The sequence below is a fragment of the Salvelinus sp. IW2-2015 genome, linkage group LG15 (genome assembly GCF_002910315.2).
Source record: "Salvelinus sp. IW2-2015 linkage group LG15, ASM291031v2, whole genome shotgun sequence".
Lineage (NCBI taxonomy): Eukaryota > Metazoa > Chordata > Actinopteri > Salmoniformes > Salmonidae > Salvelinus > Salvelinus sp. IW2-2015.
In genome coordinates this window covers 43,261,544-43,274,379 of record NC_036855.1, presented here as the reverse complement: position 1 = coordinate 43,274,379, position 12,836 = coordinate 43,261,544, and the positions used below count along the sequence as shown (strand labels likewise).

The window sequence follows — 12,836 nt, the reverse complement described above, 5'->3', positions numbered from 1 at the left end:
GAAAGGCTCATCCTTTGTTCAAAAATGGCCTTTATACAGATTTCTCATTTCCGACCAGTGGAATTTTTTTGTTTTGTTTGAAGTATCGCCCTTTCTTAAACAAGCTGTACAAAGCTGGTTACAATTTCAGTTTTATCCTCCAGAAAATATAGAACAAATATTACAACAAATGTTATGGTTAAATTAAAATATACTGATTTTTTTTTTAAATCAAAAAACATTCTTTATGTAAAAAAATAAAAAAATGTGTATTATATTGGTTAATGATATTATGAATAGAAACGGAGGAGTTATGTCACATATGCAGTTATCGAAAATATATGGGAATATCTGCTCAATCCAAACTTTACAACCAACTGATTGCAGTACTAACACAAAAATTGTCACGTTTGCTGGAATAATTACATTTACATTTAAGTCATTTAGCAGACGCTCTTATCCAGAGCGACTTACAAATTGGTGCATTCACCTTATGACATCCAGTGGAACGGCCACTTTACAATAGTGCATCTAAATCTTTTAAGGGGGGGGGGGGGGGTGAGAAGGATTACTTTATCCTATCCTAGGTATTCCTTAAAGAGGTGGGGTTTCAGGTGTCTCCGGAAGGTGGTGATTGACTCCGCTGWCCTGGCGTCGTGAGGGAGTTTGTTCCACCATTGGGGGGCCAGAGCAGCGAACAGTTTTGACTGGGCTGAGCGGGAACTGTACTTCCTCAGTGGTAGGGAGGCGAGCAGGCCAGAGGTGGATGAACGCAGTACGCAATTATCAGACCAAACTGCAGCGCGATATGGTTTCCACATCAATATTTTTTGAAAAGGCACAAAACAACAAAGAAAGAACAAAACAAACAACGAACCGTGACTACAGTGGACTAACTCAAAATAATATCCCATAAAACACAGGTGGAAAAAATGCTACTTAAATATGATCCCCAAATAGAGACAACGACACCAACATAGAAAAACGAAACTAGAACCCCACATAGAAAATAATAACTAGAAAACCCCCCAGTCACGCCCTGACCTACTATACCATAGAAAAACAAAGGCTCTCTATGGTCAGGGCGTGACAAAAATGGAGGAGGCAAGTGGAAAAGGGAGAAGGTAGGGAACTTGTTAAAGATACAAATTGGCTGACAGGAACTGGCATAAATAGAAAAATATACCATTTTCATCTGAGGACAAAAATGTTGACAGCTGCGTCATACAGGTTGCAAAATAAATGGGAGGAGCTTTTCGATGTACCAATTCCATGGCACATGGTTTATGAACTGGTACAAGAAACTACACTTGATTCAAGACTTTTTAATTTTTTAAAATATTATTATATACCATTCTTGCCACCAACAGAATGCTATATATACAGTGGGGCAAAAAAGTATTTAGTCAGCCACCAATTGTGCAAGTTCTCCCACTTAAAAAGATGAGAGAGGCCTGTAATTTTCATCATAGGTACACTTCAACTATGACAGACAAAATGAGAAAAAAAATCCAGAAAATCACATTGTAGGATTTTTAATGAATTTATTTGCAAATTATGGTGGAAAATAAGTATTTGGTCAATAACAAAAGTTTATCAATACTTTGTTATATACCCTTTGTTGGCAATGACAGAGGTCAAACGTTTTCTGTAAGTCTTCACAAGATTTTCACACACTGTTGCTGGTATTTTGGCCCATTCCTCCATGCAGATCTCCTCTAGAGCAGTGATGTTTTGGGGCTGTTGCTGGGTAACACGGACTTTCAACTCCCTCCAAAGATTTTCTATGGGGTTGAGATCTGGAGACTGGCTAGGCCACTCCAGGACCAAAGTCACGAAGCGCGTTCACTAAAACCTGACGAAATGTCCAAAAGTTCCGTAACAGTCAGTAGAAAGATGTCAAACGATGTATTGAATCAATCTTTAGAAGGTTGTTAACATAAATCTTGAATAACGTTCCAACCGGAGAATTACATTGACTTCAGATGAGCGATGGAACGGAGCTCCCTCTTATGTGAACGCGCATGGTGAAAGCATGGTCAGGTCATGGCAGTGGTGACTAATTATTCTCTCATTCGGCCCCCAGCACAGTAGAGTCATCAGACAAAGTTCTACAGACTGTTGACATCTAGTGGAAGCCGTAGGAAGTGCAAACCCATTCATATCCCGCTGTAATTTCAATGGGATCTTGGTTGAAAATCCACCATTTCCCCAGAATTTCAAACAGTTTTAGAAACTTCAGAGTGTTTTCTATCCAATACTAATAATACTATGCATATATTAGCAACTATGACTGAGGAGCAGGCCGTTTACTCTTGGCACCTCTGTGCACCTTTCATCCAAGCTACTCAATACTGCCCCTGCAGCCATAAGACGTTAAAAAGAAAAAGAAGAAAAAGAAAAACACATGGTTCAGAGTGGCCAACTGTTGGACTTATCATCACCTGCAGTACTACTCTCTCTCATGTTAGCAGGGTCCGCAGTGAAGTGAGCGTGGTGGGCCGCAACTTGGAGCGGCTGCAGCGTGAGGTGCTGGGAGTGGTGTCTGCTGCCCAAACAGACCGGGACCAAGCCCAGCAGGGCCAGGCTCGACTCAGTACGGAGCTGGCCTCCCTCCGAGAGCAACACAAGGCAGCCTGCCAGGCTGCAGCACAGGCCACGGTGAGTCTCTTCTTTTTCCACCACCTCCATAGGCCACTGGTAGGATGTATGGTGAAGTTGGGTCAGTTTCGCACACTTTACCTTATTGCTTAAGTTTAGGATTGGGGAGAAGAAGCTGATCCAAGATCTTTACCAAGGGAAAACTTCACCCCCTGAGAGGAGGGAAGCATCTCTGACTGATTTGCCACTGCTGTTGTTTTACTTGTTCCCTGTTGTTCATGGCTTGTCCCACCCACCAGCAGGCAGCAAAGAAACTCGGTGAGGAGGAGATACTCCAGCTCCGGGAGGAACTGCAGGAGGCACGAGAGCTCCAGAAACTGACGGGCCAGCGGCTCCAGGAGGCTAAGGACGAGCAAGAGCTTTTGCTCGCTGAGCTGAAGGAACAAGACAAACAGGTCATTACTTCCACTGCTCAAAGGATCTACGAGTCTTCTGCCCACTAGTTTATAAGTATAACACACACAGAGAAAACAACATGTACCACTAGAGCTACTGTTTAGAAACCATTGTGGGAATGTATCACATCATAATTGTAAATGAGTTAAGTTGACAGGATTGCTGAATGAATGGATATAGATGGACAGATAGACGGACGGATAAATTGACTGACCTACTCACTCACTGACTGTAGGTTCTTGTCTCCCCCAGATGGAAGTGGGCGAGTGCCACACCCAGCAGCAGCTGAAGTCTCTGGACTTGGAGCTGCTGGAGCTAAGAAGCTCCTTCACAACGGCAGACAAGATRTCCGCCCAGCAGTTGAGAGCCGCCAAAGAGCAGCTCTGCTCCTTACACACCACAGTGGAGCAAATCAACCAGGAGAGGGCTGAGGTGGGTGTCTCTTCATAAACTTAAACACCTATAGGCTGTGTCCCAAATGGTACTCTGTTCCCTACATAGTGCACTACTTTTGACCAGAGCCCTATGGGACTAAATAAATCTCTCTCTCCTTTTCGTCGTCCTATACTTTTGCGGTGCTGTCTGTGTGTAGAGAGACTGTGTTAGACTAAAGAGAATAGCTATTTTTCAAAGAATCTGTCCTCAATTTCTCCCTTTTTTTCTCTTCTTTCCTCCATCTCAAAATTCTCCTCTCGGACCTTATTCAATACGGTTGAGAAGGAGGCCAGGAGTTAAAATGAGAGGAATTGAGGAAAGACTCATTAAGATTGAGTCAATCTATTTGTGACGTGTTGTGTTAATGCAGGATGCGGAGGAGCTGGAGGGGTCTAGGGTTCTAGCAGCTGAGATCACTCAGAACCTGACCAAAGCCGAGGCTGAGATCCAGCTGCTGCAAAAGCTACTGAAAAAGCTACTGAAGTACAGGGTATTAAAAAAAGCTAAGACTACAACTCCTACAGAAACAATGTCTGCATCCCAAATGGCAGCATATTCCCTATATAGTATACTACTTTTGACCAGGGCACATAGCGCTTTAGTCAAAAGTAGTGCACTATGTCGAGAATAGGGTGCCATTTGGAACACACTCCGTGTTGTACATGAGTAGAGATGTACTCTTATTTAACAATATTTGTGCTCTTTCCATTAGATGCATTTGATGGACCAAAATAGCCTGGGGGGTATTTCAGACATCAGGATTCAACAGCAGGAGCTGGATCGACTGAAATGGGCCTTGACCAGACAAGAGGCGCAGACTAAGCAACTGCGGGAGCAGCTCGCCCTGGCTAGAGAGAGTTAGTCGGCTGAACAGTTTGTTTTAGCCCTTTTTGGTTGAGTTAGTCTTAACACTGTAAAAACACCCCAATTCACCTATTAGGCCTAGCCCTGTATGTCTTTCTGAAGCTTCGATGCCTACATCAATATTTAAAAAACAATATATACTTTTTTTGCACTATAATCCACTTTATTGTTGTTTTGTTGACATCCCCAATGTGATTTTGACTCCACAGAGAACAGCGGGAACCTGGAGGAGCTTATGGGGGAGGTGTGTGCTCTCAGGGAAAACCTGGTCCAGCAGAACCAGGTCTTATCCAGCCTCAGAGACCCTCACAGGACCAGGGGTCACTGGTACTATGTCCCATCATCCACAAATGTAAGGAACCACCACCACCTACCAACCTCCCTGTGACTGTTTCAGTAGTTGATGGTAATGCTTTATGGGATTGTCGGAGTGTGGATATGACTGCTACTTGGCTGCAAACTCAGAAGAACCAAATCAAGCTAACTTATTCGGTTTCCTTCTGGGGAAGGAAACCACCTCCACAAAATCCTGATTCGACAAAAGATATAGTGATGTTATACCACCGACACATCAAAATAACAAAAAAAATGTACACCCAGTGTAATAACACGTTGACACGATCATTGTCATAACACTGTCATGACCCATATATTTACACCTGTTGTGACAGATATTGCGTTATTTTATGGAAGGTTATGACACCTACATAAGAGTGCCAAGAAGTTTCCTTTCGTTTGAAAGTTTTTTTTAAAAATCCTTTGTTGTTGCTGTAATGAATTATTTACAGCCATGTTTGTTTTCCTCATATTTTAAGTAACTTGTAGAAAATACACAAGCATTAAGACCATCCTGTGTCACTTTACTTGGACTAAGAAAATACACTTTATGACCAATTAGGCCTATCTGGCTTATATGATCCATCACCAACATGCCCTTATATCAGTCATCAGTCAAAAACAGTGTGTCTTGTCCTGCTCCTGAAATATGCTCCTGCATTCATCCCAGTCATCAGCAACAGAGCACTGGGGTAGATGTGTGTCTGACATCAATGTGAGTGCAATTACAATGATAATTTAATATGGTCTATTTAAAAAAAATATTAATGAAATGCTCTGCCTTGTGTAGTGGGTTTTGAACAACCAGCCATAAAATAATGCAATATATGTCAACTGTGTTATGACAGGTTATGACAGCTGTTATTGCATGGTTATGACCGTATGAGTTGACTGAGTTTGAGGGACAGATTTGGAATTTAGCAAGGATACCATGGTTAACACCCGTACTCTTACGATAAGTGCCATGGGATCTTTAGTGACAACAGAGAGTCAGGACACCCGTTTAACATCCCATCCGAAAGGCTGCACCCTACACAGGGAAATGTCCCGAATCACTGCCCTGGGACATTGGGATATTTTTTGGGGGGACCAGAGGAAAGAGTGCCTCCTACTGGCCCTCCAACACTACTTCCAGCAGTATCTGGTCTCCCATCCAGGGACCGACCAGGACTAACCCTGCTTAGCTTCAGAGGCATGCCAGCAGTGGGATGCAGGGTGACACAGGGTGTCACCATTAAGATGAAAGCTGCAATGCCGAGGTTCAAGCTGTGTGCCCACTGTGCCGCCATCAGGACTATTTGGACACATTACCTTAGGATGAGCTACTTCTGTACTCCTTACCACACTAGGCAAGTAATAGAACTCAAAATCAACCAGATCATGCAATATGCTATTGATGTATTTTGGACATTGGTTTATGATATTGACTACTTTAAACATCTTCACCTGAACTGCTGGACAGATTGGTACAACATTTGGTATATAGCATCTATGGATGCACGTCTTTAACCCCCTAGAGTCGATTGATGCACCGGTGTGTCAATCTAAGTAACATAATAAAAGAATCCCCATCAAAATCTGTCAGTTTAAGAAAGAGAGATGGATGCATTGGATGGTTCTCAGTCCACCGCATCGGCCGACGTCGCACTTCCGCGTCTGGTGAAAGGTGGCAGAGCTAGAGCGGTGTTTGTCAGACCATGAGACATCCTAAAAATCGGTCTTCTCGTGTAAACGTCTGTAGCATCCAAATTGTTTGGACTACAAACTTAAGGTGTTCTCTGTTTTGCCCATTCGACCCTGACAAGTGTCCCGGGACACGTCTGAAGGTAACCAGTAGCATTTTTTTTTAAACTAATGGAAGTATGAATGTAGTTTTGTGACTACCCAAAATAAGGGGTTAAGTACACAACATGACCAAAAGTATGTGGACTTGCTTACATTCAGCCACAAGACCATTAGTGAGGTCGGGCACTGATGTTGGGCGATTAAGCCTGGCTCGCATTCAGGGTTCCAATTCATCCCAAAGGTGTTCAATGGTGTTGACGTCAGGGCTCTGTGCAGGCCAGTCAAGTTCTTCCACACCTATCTCGACAAACCATTTTTGTATGGACTTCGCATTGTACACGGGGGTGTCGTGTCTTTGCTGTCATTAATGTGTTTGAATATTATTTTATAAAATCAATGAACTACGTTTAATTATTACGCGATTAAATTAACCATTTAACAATTCATTAAGTAGTAATCTGGGGCACCACGGAACAAGTTTATATAACGAGTTACTGTTTTCCGAATTATCTCTTAAAGATAAAGATCTCTTACATCAGTCAATTCATTAATTCTTATTTACCTTCAGTCTAATTCCGAACATCAACTTCAAATCTGCATGAACCCTAGCATAAACCCTAGCATAAATGATGAATCAGCGATATACAAATTGTGTTATTTATTTTCTAACTAAATAATCACACAGAATTACATAAACACACAAACAGGATAGTTTACGGGTTGATTACTACACAAGGCAATGAAAAGTCCCTAGTGGACTAACCCGATATGATGGCTTGTTACAAAAATGAGAAGGGACGGGCATGCAAGAAAGAGCGGGAGAAGAGAGACTAAGGACTTCACTGTTGTACATACAGCTGATAACTATGCTCATGGAAATGTGAATACTTTGCACATGAACGGCTGCTCATTCGAAAATAATTGCAATGTACATATTTACGTGTGTAAGTCTTGTCTCTCTGTTGAAATCGCCGGTCCGTCTGGGGAGTAATTCGACAGAAAGTCTCTGGTTTGTCCACCAGAGATCAAAGTCTTTCGTAGTTGTAGATTGCTCAGCGGGCTCTGTTATAGTGGATACGTTAGACGTACCACTGGTCGTTTGATAGGGGAATGTGCTTTAGAATGGTTCTTTCAGAGTACCACCCGGTGGTTCTCGGTCGAGTTTACTAGACCTAAGAGTGCTTAAACAGCTGCAGACTGAATGGCAGCAACCCGGCGTGTTTTGGTCTAATATGTTAATTCTTCAGCGAGTCCTTCTAAACACTTGGAGATAAAGGGTGTTCCATTACGTTTGGCATAATGTCTGTGCTGACATAGGCGTGGTTACTGACTGGATAAACTTTACATGAAAAACGTTTTATTTATTTAGAAGGCCAAGATCACATTTCGTCTTCTCACAAAGAGTTTCATATTTAATCCTAGAAGTTCCACAACATTTGGATGTAAACCTGACAACTGGGAAATATACACATTCAGAGATACAGTTATGTTATACCATCCTTAATGAGATCCTAAAACAACAACTGATCTGACATAATTGTTCTTTAAGTACCCACGGATCCTTCCAGCTGTTTGGATTACAGAAATATTGTTTCGTTATCCAATCTTGGATGTCACAGTACTACAAAATCTCTCTCTGTTGTAACGAAGGGATTTTTAACTTCCCTTTCATTGTATGGGAGTGAGAGAGTTCCTGCTGGTATTTACGAGCGTCATAAAACGGCCAACTTCACCCCTCTCTCCCTCTGCGGGAGGGAGAGGGCGCTGTAGAGCGGACCCATTGTAACCTGATTCTTCAGATCTTCATAGGAGAGTCATGACCGGGGCAATGTCATGCTTAAACAGACCTTCCCCAAACTGTTTCCACTAAGTTGGAAGCACAGCATAGTCTAGAATGTCATTTTATGCTGCAGCGTCAAGGGGCCTAGCCTGACCCATGAAAAACAGCTACAGACCATTATTCCTCCCCCACCAAACTTTACAGTTGCACTATGCATTTAGGCAGGTAGCGTTCTCCTTTCATCTGCCAAACCCACATTTGTCCGTCGGACTGCCAGATCTGAAGCGTGATTCATCACTCCAGAGAACGCTTTTCCACTGCTTCAAAGTCCAATGGCGGCGAGCTTTACAACACTCCAGCCGACGCTTGGCATTGCGCATGGTGATTTTAGGCTTGTGTGCGGCTGCTCGGCCATGGAAACCCATTTCATGAAGCTCCCGACGAACAGTTCTTGTTCTGACGTTGCTTCCAGGGGCAGTTTGGAATTCGGTAGTGAGCGTTGGAACCGAGGACAGACAATTTTTACGCACTTCAGTTTTCGTCGACCCTGTTCTGTGAGCTTGTGTGGCCTACCACTTCGCGTCTGAGTCGTTGCTGCTCCTAGACGTTTCCACTTTACAATAACAGCACTTACAGTTGACCAGGGCAGCTCTAGCAGGGCAGAAATTTGACCAACTGACTTCTTGGAAAGGTGGCATCCTATGACGGTGCCATGTTAAGTCACTGAGTTCTTCAGTAAGGCCATTCTACTGACAATGTTTGTCTATGGAGATTGCATGGCTGTGTGCTCGATTTTATACACCTGTCAGCGACGGGTGTGGCTGAAATAGCCGAATCCACTAATTTGAAGTTTTTCTTCCTGAGTTTTTTTCTTATTATCTCCTAGATTTAGGACAGACACTTCAAAACCTTGTTTCTTTTTAAAGGCCAAAATCAATATTTTATCCCCCCAAAAAGTATGTATTTTTATACCTAAAGGGGTCCTAATATTCACAACCAAATAGTTAAATTATCCATACTATGACAATCTTAAAACAATTCCATGTCAGCTTAGCACCCCCCTCACGATAAAACAACATGAGCTTGCATTAACGCTTTTTCCTGTCTAACAGTGCCACCATGCAGCCAAACTCAAGAGATATAAACATGTGCCTGTTATAGCGCCACCGTGTGGTAGATCTGAATGGGCTTGCATATGTTGAGTGTTGACAGTGTTTGGAATATGTACACCAAGTTTTGGTACAATTCAAATATCGGTGTCTGATCTGTATGAATTTATGTGCTAGACCACGCCCACATGAATGTTTATCGGTCAGTATGTTTGAGATACTAGCCTAGAAATTGTTGCGTTGGGAGACATTGGTCCACAGATCAAGTTTCGTGCAGATCGGTAATTTGGTGCCAGAGGAGTTGTGTTTTAAATGTAGTATGTTTAAAGCCTAAGTTATACTGTATATATGCAACGCAAGACCGCAAAATGGTGATCCTGCTTAATTGTGTCGAGTTTATAATTGCGGGGCTGTACACCTTTGCGTATTTTTCCTACACAATTACGCAGGATCGTCGTTTTTGCATAGCTATTTGTAGTTCTTATATTGCATTTGGTATAAATTAGGCTTAAGGCTGATATTGTACAGGACTAATATACTATAGTTTTATTGTCTGTTTCTCCTTGTTCCGTCAGGCTCACAGTTTAGGTTCTCAGGGCACTCAGGATTCAGGTCTAGGGTCGCAGTATCCTTCTTCGCCTGACAGGGGGCACCACAGCAGCAGGCGCAGGGGGGTCAGCAGGGATAGAGGTCCCCAGCCTGAAGGGGGATACTGGGTCTACTCCCCTCCGGTGCACACATCCTCACACACTTCCAAAGGAAGAGGTATGTATAGGCACATTGCAATTTTCCTCTGAGACCTCTGTAGTTACACTACGATACAGCAAACCGTGAGAGTCAACACATCAACGTGTGTGTGCACGCATCGGTGTATGTGTGCATCGGTGTGTATCCGTATGTGTGTGTATGTGTCTGCGTGTGCTTGACCCCTCAGGTGAGGCGAGGGACAGTAGTGGTGAGAGCGATGTGGCAGACTGCAGCTCCTCTGGGATGGGGACTGGGGATCAATTCAACCATCCCCCTGGCTCGGCCATCTACACCATGCTGCCCGACGGTTCGCCCCTGCCCCCTGGCTCTGTGATCTATGCCCCCCCTGCGGCCAGCCTGGCGGTCAGTCCCGGGACGGTCATCTACGGGTCTCCACCACAGGGGGCCCACCTGGTCTATGGCCCCAGCAGCCTCTCTGGGCCCTGGCTCGGAGTCAGCCTCCCCACCGGGGTGCTCCACTGCAACATGCCAGGGCACAAGGAGATGGTGGGTGACATGGATGAGATGATGATTCCTAATGGTTTGAATGGACTAATCCAGTGTTTCCCAATCCTGGTCGTGGGGACCCAAAGATTTCCGCTTTTAGACCTAGCACTAACACACTTGATTCATTCTAACCAGCTCATCATCAAGCCTTTGATGATTTGAATTACTCAAAATCTAACAGTTGCACCCTTTTTGGGTCCCCAGGACCAGGATTGGAAAACACTGGGCTAATCTACGATATGACCACTAGAGGGTGAATTAAGATGATATTGAAAATGCATTAACTAAAATGATGCCCTCGACTTACAGATGCCTTTTTTCTCTGGCTCCAACATGGGTGGCGTTCAGAAGGTTACAACATGCTGAACGTCCCAGAGACGCCATTCCTTACTCTGGCCACATGTCAGAATGAATAGTATCTGTATCTGAGTGCTCCACAACACTGTGCTCTACTGACTCCGGAGCTCTAACATGCTGACCACACCGCTCGTGCGCGTCTGCCATTGCGCGCATGTTGATTTTGTCCACCCACACCAGACGCGATCAGGACACGCAGGTTGAAATATCAAAACACTCTGAAACTCTGAAATATTAATTTGGGGACAGGTCGAAAAGCATTCATGGGATCTGGGTTCCGAAACTTAAAATATTGTTAATTATCAGGTATCCTATTGAAATATTGAGTGCCATAGTCTGGTTTCTACACCAGAAGTTAATGGTTATCTGTAAGACGAATGTATATGGTGGAGGCAATTAAGGTTGGAATGTATTGAGTAAAGGATGGGCAATCACTGATGTGGTTTAGTGAGGAAGGGGGCTGAGGTCAGGTCACATTAAGGAAGAAGGAACAGTTTATTGCCCGCATCACTTAAATAAATATACAGTATATATATATACTACCATGGGGTGGATCAGTTTTAATATTGCGGATAGATTGTAGCTTCCATCAATGTAATTGTCTGCATCATTTCCAATCCCCCATATATTATTTTGATAAATATTTATATATACACCACCACTTAGAAATTGCTATTTTGTTAATGAAAGAAAAGCTATTTTTCTTGTCCATTAAAGTAACATCAAATTGATCAGAAATACAGTGTAGACATTGTTAATGTTGTAAATGACTGTTTTAGCTGGAAACGGCAGATTTTTTTAATGGTATATCTACATGGCAGGTTTTGTTAATTAATCCAAGTTTATCATTTTAAAAGGCTAATTAATCATTAGAAAACACTTTTGCAATTATGCCTGCACAGCTGAAAACTGTTGTCCTGCTTAAAGAAGCAATAAAACTGGCCTTCTTTAGACTAGTTGCTGTTGTGGTCTGGCACAATGACATCAATGAGAAATCGCAAGCTCAATATACAAATGTTTTGATGTCGCCGTTTTATCAACAGAAGAGTATAACCGATAAAACCAAAATGAGTAGATGTACTCCACTGCAAAAAGACTGGGTACGTGAGAACATTGATAGAATTTGTACGTCAGCTTTGATGGCAGGTTTGAAAGCTGTGATCAAAACGGCAATTGAGGGGGTAGTGGATGATATAGAGCAGGATGCTTTCAAATACTAGTTGAGTACAATTCAGCTCACTTCGCAGTCATGCAAGGGGTTTTAATACTGCCACAGTGAAAGTCACTAACAGTGGTTTTAATGGCCAAGGTAAGACAAAGAAACAAGAATGAAAAAATTGCGAAACAGGGACAGATCCCTGTTTTAGATGTGGGGCCGTTGGTCATTGGAAGAATGAGTGTAGAGTGGTAATGGAGACTACTGCACCTGCTGCATTCGAGGGGATGCTGCGATGCAAGCATTTGCATCTTTGTCAAAACAGCAGCAGCAAACACTCCTGAAAGCAGTGGGACAGGAAACTTTCACATAGCGGTGTATGGCCTCGGTTAGATCAATAGTGGTTACTTTTTTTATGTGAAGGGAGACCACGTCTTACACAACTTTCTAATAGATACCGGCGCTTAAATATCACTGATTCCTTACGATGAGAAATTGGCTAAATTTGCGACAGGAAAAGTATCACATTTAGCGGGGTAACGGGCACAATTCTAAGGCGAAACAGCTATTACCTATGTCATTGGACATTGGGCCAGTAACCATACCAGGATAATTTGACATGGAAGGAAATGGAACCGATTTAGCTAGGTTGCTTGCTGTTGCTAGCTAATTTGTCCTGGGATATAAACATTGAGTTGTTATTTTACCTGAAATGCATAAGGTC

The 12,836-nt window shown here is 43.0% G+C and overlaps 1 protein-coding gene across 5 annotated transcripts in view; it reads left to right on the top strand.

Annotated features, from left to right (window-relative positions):
• cntrl (centriolin) overlaps positions 1 to 12,836 on the top strand; it is a 107,160-nt gene that overhangs the window by 65,471 nt on the left and 28,853 nt on the right. For 2 of the 5 annotated variants that reach the window (XM_070447154.1, XM_024001914.1), the window contains exons 14-21: positions 2,451 to 2,640; positions 2,880 to 3,035; positions 3,289 to 3,468; positions 3,842 to 3,961; positions 4,184 to 4,328; positions 4,545 to 4,687; positions 9,921 to 10,110; positions 10,280 to 10,599. In XM_070447154.1, the coding sequence (XP_070303255.1) occupies positions 2,451 to 2,640; positions 2,880 to 3,035; positions 3,289 to 3,468; positions 3,842 to 3,961; positions 4,184 to 4,328; positions 4,545 to 4,687; positions 9,921 to 10,110; positions 10,280 to 10,599 (1,444 nt within the window). The remainder of the gene's footprint in view (positions 1 to 2,450; positions 2,641 to 2,879; positions 3,036 to 3,288; positions 3,469 to 3,841; positions 3,962 to 4,183; positions 4,329 to 4,544; positions 4,688 to 9,920; positions 10,111 to 10,279; positions 10,600 to 12,836) is intronic. The other 3 variants (XM_070447153.1, XM_070447152.1, XM_070447151.1) reach the window with 3 other exon arrangements.